Source organism: Cryptomeria japonica, chromosome 7 (genome assembly GCF_030272615.1).
Source record: "Cryptomeria japonica chromosome 7, Sugi_1.0, whole genome shotgun sequence".
NCBI classification, from domain to species: domain Eukaryota; kingdom Viridiplantae; phylum Streptophyta; class Pinopsida; order Cupressales; family Cupressaceae; genus Cryptomeria; species Cryptomeria japonica.
Window position 1 is genome coordinate 431,281,936 of NC_081411.1, and position 23,268 is coordinate 431,305,203.

The 23,268-nt window shown below is 38.0% G+C and overlaps 1 protein-coding gene across 2 annotated transcripts in view; it reads right to left on the reverse strand.

Moving 5' to 3' along the window:
• Positions 1-23,268, reverse strand: part of LOC131030399 (dynamin-related protein 3A) — a 62,625-nt gene that overhangs the window by 13,140 nt on the left and 26,217 nt on the right. For both annotated transcript variants that reach the window (XM_057961210.2, XM_057961211.2), the window contains exons 5-8: positions 22,291-22,359; positions 22,068-22,127; positions 21,825-21,938; positions 21,537-21,585 (exon numbers count right to left, since the gene is read on the reverse strand). In XM_057961210.2, the coding sequence (XP_057817193.1) occupies positions 21,537-21,585; positions 21,825-21,938; positions 22,068-22,127; positions 22,291-22,359 (292 nt within the window). The remainder of the gene's footprint in view (positions 1-21,536; positions 21,586-21,824; positions 21,939-22,067; positions 22,128-22,290; positions 22,360-23,268) is intronic.

Sequence of the window (23,268 nt, forward strand, 5' to 3'; positions counted from 1 at the left end):
GATTTGTATGCATTTGTAGTTCTCATTGCCTCCAAAATTTAGAATAGAATTTGTTTCAAGTTTCTTAGATTGAATGAAAGAGTTACTGAATGCATTTGTGTGGAATCCACTTAATCCATACCACTAGCTTTCTTGCTGACTATAAGATTGCCTTGTGTGGTCAACTGGAATTTGGAATTGAACTTAACTTCAATTATTGTACATCCATTAGTATGCATTGCCTTGATGGTATTGATGTTGATGGTGATAATTTGAACTTCTATAAAATTTACCTTAGATGACTGCACTAAGCTTGTGTCAAATTGTTCATTGATGGTGAGACCGTGCCTAGTAGGATTCCATTAAATCATTCATTGCCTCTTGCATTCTAGGTTTTAGATTAGAACTCCTAAACAATCATTCCTTTTGCATTTTATTTTAAAATCCTTGCTAGATTAGATCAAGAGCTATATTGCAAAATCCTAAGTCATTGGCTAAACTTATTCCAATCCATCAAAAAAGTCCTTGAAGCACCACTTTCCTTCCTTGGTGCTCAAATCTCATCTCTAATTTCTCCAAGTTAAAAGTAAACTCAACTAAAGATGTCATCCAAGTCATACACAGCATCACATCAGAATCACCCATGTCTACCACAGAGAAATCATCTACCAGCTCATAATCACCCAATTGCATGTGCAAATTGCTGATCTTTTGTGTGTAAAGAAGCTTGTGCCCACTAGCTATCATCACTCTAAATCCATCATGCTCCTCTATCTGCACACCCTTCTTAGCCACCAGTTGCGCATCAATAAAATTATGCGTAGCCCCTGTGTCTATCAGTGAAATTACGCGTTGGCCCTGTATAGTACCCCGCACCTTGAAGGTGATTGCCTTCTGAGCACTTGTTAATTGTGCGATAGTCTTTTCATCTCCAGACTCCCCTTCTGATGTATTCTCTTCATCACTGCTTTTTAAATCAAATTGTTGTTCTAACTTCTCTGAAACTGATTCTTCAACACAAAAATACTCAACCTGTTTTGCCTTTTCTTTAACAGTGCACTTATGTGAAGGGTCCCATGGTTCTCTACAATGAAAATAAATTTTCTTCCTCCTGAGCTCATTCAATTGATCACTGTCAAGCCTGCCCAAATCATTTCGGGTTGGGTGAGAATCATTTTGGTTATGCTTCTTGTCTAAGTCTTTTTTTTGTGGAAAAACCTTTGAGTGGAACCTATTCCTCGAACTAGAAGCCTCCATGTCCCTAGCCTTCTTAATGGACTCCTGCAATGTAGGTGGATTGAAAGCCTTGGTGGATTGAAAGCCTTAATCCACCTACATTGCACTGAGAGTCTCTAAAATTCTGAAATATAAGTCTCCAGTGGTCCTCATTGTTTAAGCTGAGCTAGTTCCTTGAAGTGAAATTTTGGGTCCTTTTTGTCGAATCTCTCTATCAATATCTAAGTAAATTCTACATAAGAGGTAATCTAGTCATGCCCCATAGTAACCATGCCATGGTGCCACCACTCTTGCGCAATGTTGTCAAAGTGTATAGCCACATATTTGATGGCTTCTTCTTCTGGCATAGAGTTAAGATGGAGATATGTGTCCACCTTTTTAACCCAAGTTCATGTTGTGGTCTTCCCTGAAGAATCAAAATATGGTAGAGTCAACTTCCCTACTCTCTTCCATAATTCAAAATTTTGATTCCCATCTCCAACACAAGGCATATGTCTCATCCTCACATCAATGTAATCCCACAAGGATATAGCTGCCTAAAAATTTGGTCCTCCACTCTCCCAATCTCTTTTGAACTGATCCTATAAATCGATAATCTGAGGCTCATTCGCAGGCTGTATTGGTGCCCTAGGTGGGAAGTTAGGTAGAAGGTCTAGAGCTCACCGATCTAGTGGGTTGAGCTACATGTCCAAAGTTGACATCCACATTTCCTCCTCCGTTACCCCCCATTTCCATTTTGTCCACCATTATTACCTCCTTGGCTCCCACCATTATTTCCACAACCATCATTAGCATTAACATAAACACCCAATTGCCTAGCCATCATTTGTAACAACAGGTCCATCCGCTAGTTCTGTTCCTATGCTCTCTGATCTGCCTGTCGCTGCCCTTGCATGAATTGTTCCATCATATTGAAGAATCTCTCCTCAACTGGATCTCTTCTTTCACCAATATTGTTAATATTCTGATCTTCTACAGCTCTATGTTCCTCTTGTCCAGTATTAATATTCTGATCTTCTACAGCTCTATGTTCCTCTTGTCCAGTATTAAGCAAGGCGTTGTTTCTCTGTGTGTTATAATGATGCAATAATGGTTGTACGCTCCAATCAGTCATGTCACTGTTTGTTCATGTTTAACCCTCAGGATGGTAGGATTTTCTGCTCGGATACCACTGTAACATACACCCTTATGCCATCCTTTTTTTGTGTTTGTTTGTAATGTTTGAATTGTGTTTTTGCAAATGGTTTTGATGATAAATTTCAATGTTTTTTCATAACAATAGATTGCAGTAAAATAGAAGATATTGTATTAATGTAAACTCAAAAAAAATTGAACATTACATAGGAAATATACTACTGAAAATTCCAGATTTTTCTGCAAGCTTAAATATTCAATTCTTCAATAAAATACTAACAACCAGGTTTATTAAATAACCCCTACTATCTAAATCCATCATACCCAGAAAATGCAACAATACTTTGGTTTGGGCTGCTCACAAAACTCACCCGAACAGCACTCTAAAAATTGAAAATCTGCAAATCACTATAGCAAAATCACTGTAGCAGCAACACTATAGCAAAGTTACTATAGCAATTTTTATTTTTATTTTTTTGCTGCCACCAATGTCCTCCAAATCTGCTCTAACAATCTTCTCCAAAATCTGCCCTAAGTGTTCAGAAATCAAACTGCAATAATTAAAACAGTGCAAGACACACAATGGATTTCAAAGAATTGATTAATGACAGAATGAGCAAGACGCTCATAAATAATACAAGAGTATTTACAAGAATAGCAAGTTTCTAATAAGAAACTGCTGAGAAGATCGTAGAAGATCTTACTAAAATAGAATATACACTATTGAGCATTAATACTAAAATTAACATTATTTTAATATTCTAATACCCTCCCTTAATGCTCAATCTATTAACTACACCTATAGACCCCTTGAATTTTACAAATTTATCAGGACCAAGGGGCTTGGTGAAGATGTCTGCTGGCTACTCCGAGGTAGGAACATATAGCAACTGGATAGATCCGTCTTCAACCAGCTGTCGAATATAGTGACAATGAGTTTCCACATGCTTGGTTCTTTCATGGAAGACTGGATTCTTGGTGAGTTTGAGCACTCCCTGATTATCATAGAACAAGGAAGTTGGACCTGCCTGGGAGACATGCATATCCGCAAGCATTCGTCGAAGCCAAACCGCCTCACAAGATGCCTTAACTGCTCCCCGATACTCTGCTTCTATCGAGGAGAGAGCCACTGCCTGCTGCTTCTTACGAGTCCATGTGACAGCACCAAATCCCAAATTAAACACATACCCTACTGTAGATTTACGGTCATCAACCAAACCTGCCCAGTCAGAATCTGTGTAACCACTGAGTGTAGGATCAGAACTCCGAGTGTACAGAAGTCCATAATCAGGAGTGCCACTCACATAACGTAGCACACGCTTCACTGCCATCCAATGATCAGCCTTGGGAGCTGTCATGAAGCATGAAATGTAGCTCACTACAAAACTAATGTCAGGTCTAGTGGCAGTAAGATAGATGAGGCTGCCCACTAGTTGCCTGAACAAAGATTCATCCACAACTGGTGAAGATGACTAAGCTGAAAGTTTGAGCCCGGGTTCCATAGGAGTAGAGGCAGGTTTGCAATCCTGCATTTTGAACCTGTCCACAAGACTTCTGGCATACTTGGACTGAGAGAGAAAGATATTGTTCTCAATCTGCCAAACTTCAACTCCTAAGCAGTAATGTAGAAGTCCCAAATTTGTCATATCAAAGGTGCGGCACAAATCCTGTTTGATCCCAGTGATCAAATGTGTTGAACTGCCAATAATGATTAAGTCATCCACATAGACAACCACAAACAGAACATCATTACTAGTATGCTTGATATACAGGTTTGCATCAGATGGACTCCGCTGAAAACCATGATCTGTCAGGTACTTATCAATTTTCATGTACCGAGCCCAAGGAGCTTGTTTCAGACCATAGAGTGCTTTGACTAGTCTACAAACCTTCTGTTCTTGACCATCAACCTTGAATCCTGGGGGTTGCATCATGTAGACTTCTTCCTGTAAGTCACCATTCAAAAAGGCACTCTTGACGTCCATCTAATGGACTCTCCAACTAAACTGGGCTGCCAAGGCAAGAATGAGCCGTATAGTACTCATTTTCGCTGTAGGAGCAAAAGTCTCCTCGTAGTCAATGCCTTCTTTCTGTGAGAACCCACGAGCAACAAGACGAGCCTTATACTTGTCTAGGGTTCCATCAGCTTTGTATTTTACTTTGTACACCCATTTGCAGCTAATGGGCTTCTTCCCTGAAGGAAGATCAGAAAGGGCCCAAGTGTGATTCTTCTGAAGACTCTGGAACTCAGCTTCCATAGCCTATTCCCACTCAGGTATACCTTTAGCCTCTGAATATGTTTGAGGCTCAAAGACACTATGTATGTTAGCCATGAGAGCAAAATTGACTGTATGTTGCTGTTTGCTCTTATTACGGGAGGTTCTACCCTCAATGAGCTCAGTATCCCTGAGATCACCAATGGTCTTGGCCCACCATTTAGGCCGGAGAGTAGAAGTGCTAACATCTGGAGGAGCTGGAAGAGGCTCAAGATTAGGAACGGGAGCAGCAGGAGGAGGATTATTCTCCAGAGGGAACTCAGGTAGTGCATCATCGAAAATGGATTTTGCATCATCCCACCCATCAGGCGAGCCTAATGGAAGAACACTGTGAGGTTGATCCTCAGAACACTGCTCAGAAGAAGGGGACTAAAAGAATCCTCTGTCTTCATCAAATACAACATCACGACTGAAAATAAGACATTCAGTGTCTATATCTATCAGTATGTAGGCCTTATGGTGATCACTGTATCGTGTCATCATGAGTTTCTGACTTTTGGAATCCAACTTGGAGCGCTTAGCATCTAGAATCCAAACATTGGCAACAGAGCCAAAAACCTTCAGGTGGTTGATCTTAGGCTTCAGACCAAACCTCTTCTGGAGTCTTCCCCTTAACAGCCTGAGTAGGTGAACGGTTAAAGAGGTAGACAGCAGTAAACACTGCTTCAGCCCAATACTTATTCGGAACACTCCTGTGTTGTAACATTGAACGAGCCATCTCAACAACCGTACAATTGCGACGCTCAACAACATTGTTTTGCTGAGGAGTGTAGGGTGTAGTCAACTGGCATTTGATGCCATGGGTATCACAGAAGTTGGAGAATGCAGAAGAACAAAATTCCCCCCCGTTATCTGTCTTAAGAGTAATGATGCTACATCCAGACTCTTTTTCAACGAAGGACTTAAACTTCTGAAAGATACTAAATACATCTGATTTGTGTTTAAGAAAGTACACCCACATCTTTCTACTAAAATCATCTACAATAAGCAAAAAGTATTTGCAACCAGTAACAGAAGATGTATTCATAGGACCACAAATATCAGCATGAAGTAATTGAAGTACCTTAGATGCGCGCCAAGACTTTCCATGTGTGAATGAAGTCCGATGCTGTTTGCCAGCTTGACAGGCGCCACATACTCCAAGATGCTGAGTCTGAATATCAGATAACCCTGAAACAAGTCCCTCCCGAGATAGCTAAGAGAGATACTGAATGTTGAGATGTCCATATCTCTAATGCCACAAAGTGCTGAGAGGAGAAACACAAGCTGCCAGAGCCACTTCAAGAGAATCAACAATGTCAAGAAGCCTGTATAGGCCATGATCCTCTAGACCAACAGCAACAGTAAGACGAGTCTCCCGATCAATGATGGAACACTTGTGAGCACTGAACACCACATCTAGCTGAGGAGAATTCCTCATAATCTGACTGACAAAGAGCAAATTAAGTTCCATACCAGGAACATAGTACACATTCAGGAAGATGAGATTCCTACCACCAGACTGTATCTGAACAATGCCTTTGCCAACAACTGTATACTCCTCACCTCCGCCAAATACAACGGAATCACTTAAAGATGAGAAGTTTGTAAAGCAGTCACGCCAATGAGAAAAGTGACGTGACGCACCAAAGTCGATGTACCAAGCAAAAGACCTGGCATGATCTGAAGACCTCTTAGCCATAAAGGCATAAAAGGCAGACTACTTCTGCTCGGAATGTTCAGCAACATGCGCCTTCTAGTGTGACCCTCCCTGCTTCTTTTGTTTAGAAGCGAGCCTCTGACGGCAATCTTTCTTCATATGGCCGTACTTGTGATAGTAATTGCACTGCACATTCTTCTTCTTAGCACCATCCTGTGTCTGAGAAGAGCCTTTCTGCTAAAAAGATTGAGAGGATTGAAATTTGCCTTTATCCTTGTGAAAGGATTGGGCTGTGAAGGCATTTTCCAAGGAGGCTGACGTAGTACCACTACCAAACTGTTGTTTCCAGCGATCCTGCTATAAAAGTTTGGTGCACAATTCTGAAAACTTTAGGTCAACATTAGTTGCAGTAATATTGAGGGTCTCAATGAAGTGTTCATACGATTTCTGAAGACTTTTCAGAGTGATTACTACCATGTCTTCTTCCTCCATAGTCCGATCAATAGCTTCGAGCTGATCTCGAATGTCCTTAATCCTCGTGAGGTGTTCCTGTAAGGACATGCATTCGTCCATCATAATGGAGAACAGCTGATTCTTCAGAAAGAATGCTCGGCTCTTGTCGGATGTCTCATGCAATTCATTCAGATGCTTCCAGATGTCGAAAGTTGTCTTGCTGGAAGGAATTTGTGGTAACTGATCATCAGTCACGGAGAGTTTGAGAAGCATAACTGCCTCCCGATTGCGTTCATCAAACTTATCTTGATCTGCACCAGGTGTACCAGGACTGAGCTCTTTTCCCAAAACAAGCTGGTCAAGACGCCTATATTCAAAAATGGTCAACATACGCTGTTTCCAAATGTTGTAATTGTTGCCATTAAAGCGTTGACTGCTATCTAACATTAGGTTGGTTAGAGAAGCCATTTGCACGTTTCGCAATGCACTGAAAACGAAAAAAAACTGAGAAGAGGCACTGGCACAAAATTCAAAAATTTTGAATCCCACTATAGAAATAGAGGCAGATGTAGGTACAGACTTCAAAAAATGAAGTACAGCTAGCACAAATTTCAAGAAAAAATTTCCGGCTAACCCAGAAAAATCCGAAGACAACCCAAAAATCCTTGTGAAAACCCAAAAGGAATCTGCTGTCGAAATCTGGATCCGCTGGCACGAAAATCGAGGCACCCAGAAAATTCTGACGACGATCCAAATGAGATCTCGAAAAACCCACCAAGAATCTGCAATCAGAAAAAAATTTCGACTGAATTTGGAGGGTCAAAACCCTAGCTGAAAATGCAGATTTCCGTCCAAAAATGGCAGAAAAGATCTGCAGGCGAGAAAAAACGCGATCACAAATAAACCCGCACGCACAGGCATAGGAAACGAAGTCGCGCGGCCAAGGATGAAAATCGCAATTTTTTTTTACACAGCAAATGCTTGCGTCTGGAAAACGCGCGAACCGAAAATCTGGGTTTTCAAAAAAATCCAAACAAGTTGAAACAAATCCGCGATTTTGTGGAAGAAAATTCTAAAAAAAAAAATTCGAACAGAAAAAAAAATCCTTCGATTTTGTTTTTCAAAACAATAGAACAAAAAAAATTCACACTGAATTTTTTTGCTTTGAAAAAATTTCGAATTTTTAAGAAACCAGGCTCTGATACCATAAAACAATGCGAGACACGCAATGGATTTCAAAGAACTGATTAATGACAGAATGAGCAAGACGCTCATAAATAATACAAGAGTATTTACAAGAATAGCAAGTTTCTAATAAGAAACTGCTGAGAAGATCGTAGAAGATCTTATTAAAATAGAATGTACACTATTGAGCATTAATACTAAAATTAACATTATTTTAATATTCTAATAATAATCAACCCAACAATGAAGCTCGATTGTATTTCCTGAATGAAAACACTCAATAATCTTCCTAGCTATATCTTACAACAACGAAGAGAATTTCATTCACGAGGGATTTCATCCTCACAAACCCTTGAGAAACTACCCCAGCAATATACTCACAAATTCTCCAACCAAGCATGCTAAAAGAGCTCTGAAAAGTTTTATTTATTCACTCTCCAAGGAAGTCAACCCAACTCACAAGCAATGTGGGATACTAGAAATCACTTTTATTATAATATTATAATCTCCTCATTAGGGCACCCATGTATCTTTTAAAGAAAGGGGACAATTCATTCTTGTAACACTTAACTTTATGGTCCCACTAAATAGCGATAGAGTTAAATATTTTAATTTAACTTTATAACTTAAACTTTATCATTAAATAATAAATATCTCTGATTAGAAGTAAATTATCCAGTCAGTATTCAACTATCATCACCAACATTGTAGCCATTCAAAAATGCACTAAAAATGTTGAGTCACTAGCCTAACTAGTGACTTACTAAAAATTGGCTACTCAAGAGCAGACCTCGCTTGAACAAGATTCCCAATACACCACATAGAATCGACTTCCAAGAAGAATTCAAGGACTTGATAACCATGCTCAATCGGGTCACAAGTGCCTCTCAAGCTTTCTTCTTCGACAAATGGATGTTCTTCTTCATACAACTGATCGTCCAAGGAAAGGGAATGCTCAATTGGGCTAGAATCATTAGCAACAACCTGGACGTGCAGTTGAGAAGACTAAGGCCTACCAAGTCATTTCACATGAGTTCATATGCTATATATGCCTTGATCAGAGGTTTTGACTATGCAGGACTACCTCACAGAGGAGTTGTTGGAAGAGGACCCGGAGAAATAAGAGTTTGTGATTCTTATGTTCAACTGCATCATCCACCAGGAAGTGACTACAAGCTAGTCAATGACACCTTCACGATGTATATCACCAGGACATTGCAAGGAGGGATTCACAATCGACTATCTTTGGATGCACAGGAGCTCGTGAAGAAGCATGGTGCATGGTTCATTCAGTTTCCAAAATTCACATACATCAGAGTTCACGGATGTCCTTCACCTCCCTACATGTTGCCGAGATATCCTACAGACAGGATAAGACTACTTGAGGTGACTAGGCAATTGGCAGCTTATGCAAAGGCATCAAGACACAAGCATGGAAATGGGATTCCTGTACCCATCATACTAGGGAACTCAGTTGAAGTGTGTCCTAATACTCAGGCCGTGGAAGATGCGGAGAAGGAACTATCTCTATATTCATTCACATCCTTTGCCTCAAGTGGAAGACTTTTGGATAAATGTCCAGGATGATGTAGAGGTCAAAAGAAAGATGCATTCCAGGTTACCCTTGGATCTCATCCGGAAATGCAAAATTTATAGAGTAGCCGATCAAGCCCAGGACAGTGGTAGATACCTCCAAGCATCCTATGAGAAGGAAGATAAAGAAGTGAAGGTAGATTGGAATGAGCCCAAGGTTTTAGACCTAAGAGCTTTGATGGCTCCCATTTTATCTTGCACTCGCAGATGGGTGGATGTACAGCATCAAAAGTTGAAGGAGCAGAATGTATCTATGACATTCACCTTGGAAACAAGACCAAAAGAAGGAGAGGCAAGTGTGAGTGAGAATACTTCTCATTCCAAAGGTTCAAAGAGGAAAGAAGGCCCTGAGAAAAGAGAACCTTCCAAGAAGAAGCAGAAAATAAATCCTGATCGCCCACCAAGCACATCTTCTAGGCATGAAAAGGAAGCAAGTCAAGGAGAAGATCAGAGGCAGATAGTGTATGAAATTGATGAGTCTATGGAATCCATGGTACAGAATGATAAACAAGGAAAAGGACAGACACCTCAGCATTCATCAAGTCAATCTCCCCAGGTTGGTGCTAATGAGCAACGAGAAGAAAAGAATGATGATGAAGCAACATCTCCTTTCCGGGAAGATAGACCTCTACCTAAAGAGGTACAAGTGAGGGAAACGAGATCTGCCATTCTGGATTGGCTGAAAGAGAGGCTGACAAGGGTAGTTGTGGTTGAAGAGGAAGAACATGTATTTGACTTGGAAAGCCTTATAAGAAATTCTCATGAAGTAATAGAGAAGAAGGCCACAAAGATGTCAAAGGTAATTAGAGATGAGACAGGATCCAGAAAAGTGCAGATAGCTACACCAGTGGTGGACAAATATCAGGATGAGATTCTAGCAAAAGAATATGATCTAGAAACATTTGATCTTGGTCCACTTACCACCGAGCAAGCTATGGAAGAAGCAACTGATTCACTGAAAGCACTCAAAGAGGAAGTGGAAAAGAATAAGAAGCTTGAAAAGGAGGTCAGTGCTTGGAGGAATTATTTTAGCCATCTTAACCAGCCTTTGAGACGACAGGATCCAGCAATATCTCCTTTACATGCACTTCCTCTTGAATCAATAAGTGAGGCAGAGAGGGTGAAGAGCCTAGTTCAACTCATGAGTTCTTGGATTGATGAAACTTACAAGGTAGCCATTGAATTTGCAACAAGAATGATGAAGACAGTTCATCGAGCTATCCAGGTCCTTGAGATTATCCATAATCTAATGATAACTATAGCTGCATTCACTCACACTAGAGATGTTATCATCCCAGTCTTACAAGTGATAAGAAAAACACCAAGACGGATTCTAGCACAAGAAAATATAATGGATGGAGGAACCCATAGCCTCCTGCAGTGGTCAGCTCTGCTCCAAATGAAGGAAGTTCTTTTTGAAGACGTCAACACCAGATGCAGCCGAGTTGAAGGCACTATCCATCTAGTTCAAGACAAGGTGTTTGAGGTGTTGTGTACCATCCTTGACAGGCAGATTGAGATCGAGATAGATGTGAACATCCACGAGTTGGAAGACAGAATCAAGGTCATCTTTTGCAAGGAAGAGAACATCGTTACAGAAAGGCAGCGAGATCAAATGTATGCTACTACGTTCCTGATTGAGAAGACCAAAGAACTTGAGCCTGGGTGGGAGGCGACTCTTCTCACTGCTTTTGATCAAGTCCTTCACTTGGAAGAACGAATGAAGAATCTTCCTGAGATTCCCATTGCTGAGATTGAGGGAATTGTGTCCAGATTCATTGAATATGCTAGAAAAGAACATAGGAAAGGGAACAAAGTTCTAGATGAAAAGTTGTTATTAGATGATGTGGCAGCTTAATCCCTATTGGTCTATGTCTCCTCGTTATTTGTGCCAATTTTTATTGGCTATGGATTAATAATGTTTATCTAAATGGGGACTTTTTTGTAACAAACCCTAATTAGGGTTTAGGTGTCAAAATCTCAGCCATCGATCTTCTTTTGATCCGGGTTGTTCATTGTATTTGAGAGTGCTATATAAGCCCTCACTCATTTCATTTTGAGGGGAAAGGTTAGAAAAGTTAGAAAGTTGGAGAGAAATAAGTTTAATTTTGTTAGTAGCAAAATTGAGTAGTGAAGAGAGAAAGTTGAACAATTGTTGTTTATTTGGCTATGAGATCAATGAAACATTGAAGTTATGGTGTTTTGTTGCAATCCTTGTAGCTACTTTCATGGTTGTTTATCTTCTTGAATCACTCTTAGTAGAGATAGCATTTAAATTTTAAGTTTGAAGGACGAATGTTGTGCCTGATCTTCAATAAGACTCACATTCCAAACCACTAGCTTCTTACTGATTGTAAAAACGCCTTGTGTGGTTAACTGGAAACATTAAGATTGGTTAAGAGTTCAATCATCATTAGAAGTATTGATATGTATCTCCTTGATAGTATCTATCTCCTTGGTGATTTGAAAATCGTTGAATACCCTTAGAAGATCGCACCAATTCCAGTGGAGTTGTAATCCTTTGGCGATACTGAAATTGGTAGAATCTTATCAAGACCAGTCTTCATTAAGTCATTCTTAGGATTAGTTTAAGTATCTCTTCCTCGAAACCCTTATCTTTTGATTTTTTTTTGAAAATCTGTTAGTATTAGGAAAATCCTGTTTCCTCATTTGGAAAGATAGTAGCACGGACAAGCTTTCTTTGAAAGTACGTAAGGCCCCTTGAAGAAACAGCAAACACAACAACCACTAGTGCTTATCCGCGAGTAGAGATCCTACAAAGCAGAACCTTGAAGTCCTTCCGATTGATCCTTTTTTTGCGATATCTTCAGCATTCGGAGACTTTACTCAAGAGAGGATAAGATACCTCTAGGTATTTTATTCTGTGTTTGGTCGTGTACAAAATACACATCAACACCTACCCACATCTATTTCCTACCTACCCTTGTTTCGTATTGAGACACATGTCATGTTTGTGTGCTCACATATCCATAAGCCTTGCCTATATAAGCAGGCTCATCTACATTGTATAAAAATGGAACAATTGATCATTTATCTATTGATGAGAATACAGTTTATTCTTATCCTATATTTTGTCTCTCTATTGTACTTTTCATTGAGCTCTTGATCTTGGCAAAATCTCACAACATCATATACACCATTATGGTATATCTAAAGATATTACTATATGGCATGTCCACGGATTTCACGTCACATGAAATCCACCATGAATATCTCTTTATGTAATATCCACCATTAAGGCTTATCCATGCATATCACGTCTCATGATATCCACCATTATGGCTTATCCATGCATATCACGTCCCATGATATCCATCATAATGGTATGATCAATCAATATCATAAGATCGTCACCTTACGATAATGATCAGATGTACAAGTGTTCACTATTGAGAGATCGTCACCTCACAATAACATTCACAAGGGCTCATCAAGCACTGAACCAAAATTGTCATGGAGTCCCACACATGTCATCTACCATGAACCATATCAGAGGGTGTAGATAAGGGCTTTCTCCTTAAGTCTCTCTCAAAGAGAAATGCAATCACAAGAGTTTACACTTTAAAACATCTTTTGAAAAGAAGAATACATTAGTGAATAGCATACCTTTCCACCATGTCTCTAACATAGTGATATTTGATCTCCACATGCTTTGACCTTTCATGAAATACAAGGTTGGAGTCTAAATCACTCTTGGTGTATTCCAAGCTCACCAAGTATTCATCTATCCAGGAATATCATGACCTAGAAGTCAGCATAAAGGCCTTCCATCCTACATAAATGGGACTCCAACTCATGAATCATGGTCCTTTGGCTGATCACTAGAGAAAACCATCTTGACATGGTCCACTCCCTTTGAACCAATAACCAAGATCCTCAGGTATCAATAGAAGCACATCCTCTTAGCTGCTCCCTCTGTCACGGAAGCATCCCCTGCTCACATGGTCCCAATCATGGAAGATATCTTTCTTTAGGAGACTCTCATCATCTAGTATGATCCTCATACGGTTGGAAGTGCTAGATCCAAAACCACCATGAATCTACTGTCATAAGATCAAGCCCTAGGCAGGAATATGATCATCTTGAGATTTAGAACAAAATCCCCTTTTAGTATGTTCCCTCCCACTGAGAGAGCCCTCTTGTCTCAATCTGCTTTGTAACCCTAGATGCTATCATCACCTTGCACAAATGCCTCTATGGCTTTCACAAGTGAACTGTTGCACTTCTACTAGTAAATATTTGTTTTATAAAAATTTGGAAATGCAAAATCTCAGAATCTCCACTAAAGTCCTCTGCATATTCCTCCTGAATTGCCATTGCATAAGGGATGCAGGCAGACGAAGTATGAGTCGGTGCTTTCCCTTCTGTCAACACAGAGTGCAGTTCTGTTGCCGCCATTGCCATACAATTTCAAAACAGTTAGATTGTGTATGTGGGAATTTGGGAAATATGGAAATTCAGAACACTAGCAAGCTTCGAGATGATAATCGCTGACAAGGGTAGTGCTGCCTTATGTCAGCATTAGTATCACATAATTAAATTCAAAAACTTCTTTAGAGATAATCGTGGTTTATTAACTTGGCCACTGAACTTTCATTAATATCTGTCATTCACTATTTTATTCAAAGCACTGCATATGAAAGATATTAATCGACCATATTTGGATTGAGTCTACCTTTGACTTCATTAGTCACTGCACTCAATAAGTCGATCATAATGGATTCTGATGAAGTCGTCTATCATATGATTAGTCGTCCTTATTAACCTATTCGATGTTTTATTTATGGGAGTCAGGCTTGCCTTATACTATTAGATCACTACATTATTTCCTTGCTTACCATTTGTTTGTTCGAATAGAAGTTTGAATACTTCCATCCATTGTTGTGCATCAGTAATGATTCACTGCTGCATAATTTCCAGTTCTTGCTGTGAATTGTAGATCGCACCAATTCTTTATGAACTATTTTCTTAACAAATCGTATGTGTATCTCATAATATATGTGTGGAATACATATCGCTGCATACCTTGCATCAAGCTATATATTCGCTCAATACAAGTCTGTTTGTTTATATATATATATATATATATTGTCTTCTTAATGTATATATGAATCGTTGTTCATATAATAATGAGTCGACCATATCATATGCTGACATGAATATGCCCAGCATGTTAAGATCACTACATTACTCATTCCTTCATATATTGCTGCACTTTTATTGTGACCATTACAAGATCGCTGATGTTATTAATCCATTCATGAAGTCGCTGCTGTCAATAAGGAAGTCGTCCAAGAAATCACCATCTATTATAACCGTATCTCGCTTATGTTATAAAGTCGCTGCCTTTACTTGTCAGTTCACTGCTGAGACTCTGCTATTTACTGTTTTATATCTTCAATCTTCAACTAATTTACTAGAAGCAATCTCAACGCCCATTATAATGAGTCAACAATAATAGTTTGATGAACAAATACCTCACATCACTGTGCATTATTCGATACCTTTTGTAAAGGGCAATGTTGCTAAGACCAAACGTGCTACTTCCTTTTTATCATCGTATTCATAAATATGATTTGAATGCTTGACGTTTTGATAAAAATATGAACCGGAATTAATACAAGTTGAAATGCTTTGAAATGCTCAAACTTCTCCAACAGAGACGAAACATTAGTCACCAATGAAACCTGGGGGACACACATACTGGGCCTGTGGTGAATATATACACACAGCATAAGGCCCACACAGGCCTTGTACTGCTCCGCCATGCTAGTCCATGTTACGAACCTGGCTCTAATACCATGTTGAATGGTAGAGCTTGACCCGGAGCACTTCTCATATGTTTCAGTCTCCTGTAGGACTATGTGTGTAGTCTTTATATTCTTATGTCTTCTCCTATACGATCTACTTATCATATCTCCGCCTTATTGTATCCTCTATATATATATATATATTCCTCCCAAAGGAATTGCATTGTATGATATAGGATACCCAAGGTCGTGACTCTACACGTAGAGATATGATACCTTTGGAGGCAAACCAATACATTAATGTAATCAGTATTTATAACTAGACCAATTTAAACATAATCAGTTATGTGTAATAACCAGTGTTCCACGGAAACGCGTTTCCCCCCCCCCAGGCCCAAGTCCCCTCATCTCCGAAACCCATCCCCGCAACTTTTTCCCTTTGTCCCCCCGTCCCCGAAGCCCATCGTAGCGTCCCCTCGTCTCCCCGTCCCCAACGGCCGTGGAACACTGGTAATAACACACATCACCGATAATTAGACAATACTGTAATAATAAAGATCGATAATGTAATATAGATATCGATAGTCGATTATACATATCAACAACAATCATTTGTTAATGTTTTTCATATCGATTATATATATACATTAACTAATATCGATTTTAATATTGTTTAATTTATTAGGCATTTAATTTCGGTTTTCATTAATAGCTGGTATACGTAATTGTCTAAGGCCAATAGGCCAATTAGACAATTACATTGTCTCTGTCGGTCCTAATAGATTCTGACCGTAGCTATTCTAATATTATTTAATCTTAACGATATAACATTCATGTGTAAACTAAGTTGTCAAAGGCCGATTAGACAGCTTAGTTTACATTGTCAGATTAGATTATTGACTGACACTAATCTTCAACACCATCTTCACCTCTAAAGAAGATAGGGCCACCTCTATAGGACAAGCCAGAGAAAACCAGAGATGCTGAGGAAAAAGCCAAAGAAAAACGAGAAAACCAACCCAAGGGCCAACAGGGAGAGAAATAATCAATACAACCCATAGAGAAGGTACACCAAACAGTACCCGAAGGATCACACCACTTAACCATCCCCTCAAAGAGAACAAAGTGCAAGAAAGGGTGACGACAAGAAAGAAACAAGAATGGACAACACCCTCCATAAACAGATCAACAACCTTGAAGGCAAGACCAAGATTTCCTACCCCCCAAAACTCCACCACAAAAGTGGTCACCGAAACTTCTTCAACCAACCCTGTCTCCACCTCGAATTAAAACAAGACCACCTCCAAAGGGAGACCAGAAGAAGAAATCTTACCAAAAAACCTTGTGGCTGCTCCAAAAGACAAAAGCAAAGACCCTCTCAACCGAGCAAAATTACAACCCATAACACAAAAAAATAGACACTGCTCTTAGAAGGGCCCAACAGAACAGCCCCCAAGAGAGCAAAAACAACAAAGGGCTCCATAAAAGGACAAGGAGGAAAACCAACATCAAAAACCCAAAAGATAACTAGGCAAAAGAAAAGGTTACCATCCCCCGTGTAGCACATCAGGCCTAGAAACCTTAGAAAGCATTGACCCCCTTCCAAAATACAGGGCCACGCAACCAAGTCGACTGCATCTCCCAAAATGGCAACAGAAACCCCAAATGCAGCCCACCCGCTCTGCTCATGAACCAAACCAATAGAATGAGAGGTTATAGGGTCAAATAAAGATGTCTCCACAAAAGGAGAGCCTCCAAAAGAAACCCCAAACAAGAAAAGAGAAGCCGCCGAGAACCCAGAAAGGAAACAGGCCAGAGGGCCCCCGCCAGCGATGGTAAAAACGAAGCAAAGTAAGGGAAAGGGGGAGACCTCAGCACATCCCCCACAACCCTCAACCCTAGCTGAAACTCCGACCACCCCATCGCCAACAACTTCCTCCGAAGCCCTAGCCCAAAGCACCCCCATCCAAACACTCCAACTGCAAAGCGAACAAGCCATAGAGCACAACCCAACAACCAAGCAAAGCCCAGGGGAAGCGATCACACCATCATCGTCATCGTCCGCTTCATCTTCTCCACCATCAAATTCCCCTGAAACCCTCACTCCCACCTCGCCTCCGGCTCTCGTCATTTCAAAACTTTTTCGTCTTATAATTTCAATACTTCAAAATGTTGTTTTAAGCATTTCAGTATTTTACATTCTTTAAAGTTGCATATCCATTGTAAGATTATTTTATATTCTTTAAAGTTCAATATATATTTATTAGAATATTTAATTATATTTTAGTCACCTATATTTAGTTCCTTGTTTAATGGTCATTTAGCTTTTTAGTTAATTAGTTTTTAAGCTTTATTTAGCATTTAGCTTTTTAGTTAATTAGCTTTTAAGCTTTATTTAGCATTTAGCTTTTCCTTTTTAGTTAATTAGCTTTTAAGCTTTATTTAGCATTTAGCTTTTTAGTAGTTCACTCTAAATGACTTGTTCTTAATTTAGAACGTTGTCTTGTAATCCGATTATTGAATCATTCATTCATTTAATTTTTCATGGTATGAGAGCGGGTCGATGGGATTCTTTAAAGTTTGGCGAATTTTTTAATAAAAATTCATGGCCTTCTTTCTGGAATATTTTCCAGATTTTTTTTATTGTTTTTTTATTAAAAAAACGATTTTGCTTTTTTGAAGGCTTTTTGAGGGTTTCGAGGGTTTCTGGTTCATGGGCGAATTTCTTTGTGCGGGGCAGCAATTCATGTTTTTTTTAGGGTTCTAGAGATTTTCGGGCCTGCAACTTGGAGGTTTTTTTTTTGCAAATTGAAAATTTTCCTAGGATTTCTGCAATTTTCAACTAGGGTTTTGACCCTTCAGTTCAAGTCGAAATTTTATTCTGGTTGCAGATTCTTGATGGGTTTTTCAAGACCTCAATTGGGCCGTTGTCATATTTTTGGGGGGGGCATCGTTTTCCGTGCCTCGATTTTTGAGCCATTGGATTTGCATTTTGATTTCAGATTCTTGATGGGTTTTTCAAGAGATTTTTTGGGTTGGTCTCTCATTTTTTTGAGTGCCTCGAATTTTGTGCCAGCGAATTTGCCTTGGAATTTAAAAACAGTCCGCAATTTCTGCTAATTTTGTGGACGTCGGGATTTTTGGTGTTTTCTGGGCATCGTTTATGTTGTTTTAAGTTTGCAGAAAAAATTTTAATTTCTGGGTTTCTTCCAAACCTCGAAATTCGCGGCTTGGAACTCATGCCAGAATTCTTCTCCAAGGTTTCAGTTTTTTCAGCAGCTTCTTCTATTCTGAAATTTTTTTTTTTAAATCAAATTCTTCCGTCTCTTGCTTTCACTCAGTTGACCTTGATCAACCTCGGTTTACGTGACGGCATCTTTTACCAGCATCATGTTGGAACACAGACAAAAGTTCAACAGCTACGACAACACCTGGAAACAGTGCATGTTCACGATATCTAAATATCGTTGCCTTGATCAGATTGATTTAGGCTAGACCTCGTCCTACAAGTCCCAGGGTTTTCACATATTTTTTCCTCAAAAGTTGTTTGCAGGGTTCAGAATTTTTTCCTTAAAAATTATTATCTGTCATCTGCAAAGCTTGTGTGGGTTTTCTAATTTTTTGCCATAAAAAATCATGGGAGGGTTTTGCTTGATTTTTTTCTCAAAAATCAAGGTTTTACCACGTGATGTAAGGTATTTTACCACATGATGTTGTCTGGTGTTTTCCCGCATGATGTCTGATGTTTTACCGCGTGATGTTTGGTGTCTTACCACGTGGTGTTTTGGGTCTTGCCATGCGAAGTTTCCAGGTTTTGTTCGATTTTCCCATCCAAGTATGCACCTGCAACATTTTTGGAAAATGGCATACCAGTTCTCATCCCCATCTCCCGTACCAATACCAGTTCCTGTCTCCTGGTAACTTTAGATCCATCTTTCTTGTGTTTAACATATGCCATCAAGAAATGTCTCCCATGAGCACATGAAGGTTCCACAAATTACTTAGGGGTGCCTAATGAAACAGATTACAAACCAATCCACCGAAAAAAAAAATTACAAGACAACCCTGCAAAACTATTACTACAACTAGAATCGGTCCCACTTTTGCAGAAAAATGCAGTTAACTACTAGATACAAAGGAAGCTTATATCTTCTATCCTATGAGAGTGGCTGTGTTCAAAACCAACCGATGATCCCTTATGACGATGCACAAAGGTCTCTAAATGTTCAGCCAAAATAGATTTTGGGTATTCTAGAAATGCTTTTATCCAACCAGGTTGGGAGAAAGATGATCATAAATTCCTTTCAGAAACATGAGCATTGCTTTGTAAACAGTCAAAATTGTTCCTTCAAATACTGACGCTGACCTGATATCAGTCAAATGCAATGGTAGATTCGTTGCACTTTATATGATCTATCTCCAATCAAAGTGATAATCACTTTCAACCATTGCAACATCAATATTGAAGCTACATGCCTAGATGATAAACCATTCATGTGCACAGCAAAGATGAAAAAGATAAATCAGGTTCAGTAGTCTCAAGACCTGTATCATGTGGATTCGAATTGATGAGCATAACAGAATACGTGTGCCTTATTCAGTGGGGAAAAGTGACTGATATCTTCATACATGGAGTCAAGCCTCTTCATCTAGGGACAAGATCTTACCATTAAACAAATTATAAACAAAACAAGAAGCATGTGGTATAAAGCAAAGAAGCAAACATCTGCAAAAAAACGCAATTATACGCAATTAATCGTGAATTGGCCAGGTAGCCGACTTTTACCCCAAAAAAATCACGATTTATTGGTCAACGATTTTCAACGCTTTTTCCCCCATTAAATCGTGTTTAAATCGCCCAAAAATCGGCGAATAATCAGCCAAAGAAAACATGAACTCGTCAAAACCCTAAGAGACATCAACAAAACCAAAAAAAAACGGAAACGCCTACGAAAATCAATAAAAACACTGCGCGACGAAGAACAATATCGCGCGATGTGTGGGAGTTAAGGGAAATTCGCTGCAACGTCAAGGTACAGCCACCATTTGATTCCAAGTCACCACAGTAGCTGCTATGATTACAACCATTTTCATTGCTATATTAATTGCACTCAGTTTTTCAATATTTCTGCTTTCTTAAGTGTCGTTCCAATTTCATAGTATAGGCATTTTAATCGATAAATAAAAACGTCTTTTAAATATTTCAAATTGTTCCATTTGATATTCTTTTTTATTCTTTTTTCAAGTGGGAGAGAGAATTAGTTCGATTTATTTTCAATGAGAATTGTAGTTTTTCCTTTTAATTTTTTGGTTAATACTTATAATTTTATTAATATGTAATATATTTAGCACGATTTTAATATTAGAATGAATATAAATTTTATATTTTTAAAATAGTTAAATAAATAAAATATAATATAATTAACTATTAACAATAAATTATAGTTAAATATTTCAATATTTTAATATGAATATAAAATTAATAAAATATATTATAATTTAGCGTGATTTTAATATTAAATTAAATATAAATTTCAATATTTTTTAGATAGTTAAATAAAATCAAGCTTACATCTAAATTAAAAATTAAAATAAAAAATATATATATCTAATTATCTATTAACAATAAATAATAGTTATGAAATCTGAATATTAAAATTAAAATTAAATATATTAAATTTAATTAAAAAAATTCATATACATAAAATTAACTCTTAACTATTAATCATTGTTAATATATTTTTAATTATATTTAATATTAACAACAATTAATAGTTAAGAATATAAATTAAATATAATTAAAAAATAACAATAAATAATAGTTAAATATTTCAATATTTAAATATAAATATAAAATAAAAATATCAAATATATATATATATATATATCAGCCGTATCCATCTTAGAGAGTGTTGAAAAATAACCATTCCGAATCGGATACTTTGTACCCATATCCTTGTTCACACAACTTTGCAATTCATGTGTTGAAGTCTATTTTTTGTTTGCTTGCAATATCTCTATGCTATGGAAATGTCTGTAAATATTTTTAAAAAGTAGTTTTTTATTGTTTTTCTTCAATTTTTACGGCTTTTTGTAAATCCGATTTTTTCCCCATTTTTTCAAAATATATTATACTTTTGATTTGCCTATTAATTCCAAACGATTAATGCTACTATGGTATAAAGAATATAGCATATTCTAAATGCAAATACTAAAAACTCCAACAAAGACAAATGACACACAACCAGACTGAGAACACTAGGATGTTACCATCTGTGTACTTTGTAAGAATGCTTAGCAACAAAGTTCCTTGGCCATCCTGATAAACACCAAATAAAAGAATGTGAAGTATATAAGTAAAAGTTATGTCAATAGGCATACAGCTTCCACAAGGCTGGGCAATTCAATAATTAAACAAAAAGGAAAGAACAGCATCCATTTAAGTTTTGAGCAAAGCATCTCTTGTTAAATAACCTTGCCAAAAGTGGAAACAGATAAAAACTAGACTCAAATTATGCCCAAAAAAAAGATAGCATAGATTAGTTTCAGTGCACATACTTTAGAATCTACGATCTCGCCATAGGTGGAAAGCTCATTCACCACACTAACCATTTGGACATTTATTCGGGCTTTTAATTCTGGCAAGATAGCCCTGATATGGTGCACTAGTATCTGAAATGCAATAGTTAGAGCTTGAAAGTCATTGAGTATTTTTAACTATTTTTTGATGAGGATCACAAGAGTTTCATGGACAGAAAACAAGGAAAGTGTAATTGCAAAAGTTGTATCAAGAACATTCACCTGATTCAACTTTTTTGCTAGTTGGGGAACACCACAACGATCGGCTAAGCTATGGTACACCTACATAGATGCAAGGAAAGAACACAAACCAAATTTATTCACAAAGAAAGACAGTATACTACTGCATTTTAACATTTGTGCAAATAAACAATCATTAATTCACCTATAAAATGTAGAAGTTATAGATCCATCTATCTACTTCATGTTCCTGATAAAAACGTACCGGGCGACTGCGGAAAAAGCTTTCCTCATAAACAAGTGCATCTCGAATACTTCTGTTTGCAATAATGTCCTGTTTGACGCCACAAGGAAACTACTTAACTGCTAATAAACATTCCTAAGTCACTTGAACTGCTGTAAATCGACATAGAATATTCATAGTGACAATCAACCATTTCCAATACTCTCAAAGAAAAACCAAGAATATTCATCATCTCCATTACAAAAATGTAGGCCTAGCATATAAAGGCATAGTGTTCATTATGACCAGAGATCCTTGAACTAAATTATTGCTCAACAAAACCCTCAATTTCCTAGCTACAAACAAAATGAATCTGTTGGCGAAGGGCTATCCTGAGTGAATGAACTGTAACACTTTCTTTGATGACCTTGTATAACAGTTGAAAAATAGAACTCAAGAACAGTCAAAATCAATTTGAGTAACCAACAGAATAAATAATGTGAGAATATCAAATTTTAATATGTCACACTTTTTGCCTAGTCATACACTCCACAACGCTTAAAACAGCATGCAAAATAATATGCTCCTCTAGACATGCATATGATAGATGTATAACCTGCTGCTTCACTAGCTTTCTATCCTGACACCAGTTTTTCAAATAATCCCAACATCCATAGTTTGCAGACTCAGTGAGTACTCGGTGAGTTGCCAAGAACTTACAAAAAAATCACATAGCAAGTTTTTCTAGAATTAACTCAGGGATTTATGGTGAGTTTTTGACGATTTTTGGCAAGTTTTCCAGCGAATGTTCACCAAACTCAGTGATCCCAAGCCCTTGACTCCGCATGTCAAAAATGTAGATTAAACACTCCAAAAAAAATGCTTTTTTTCTTTGGTTTTATAAGCATTGTTTTTACCTTTTAAAAAATTATGAAAATGGTGTGTGCTGCCCCCAAACCACCACAAAATTCATTTGATAGATTTTGTAGCTGTATTTTGCATGGAATTTATGTTTTTTCA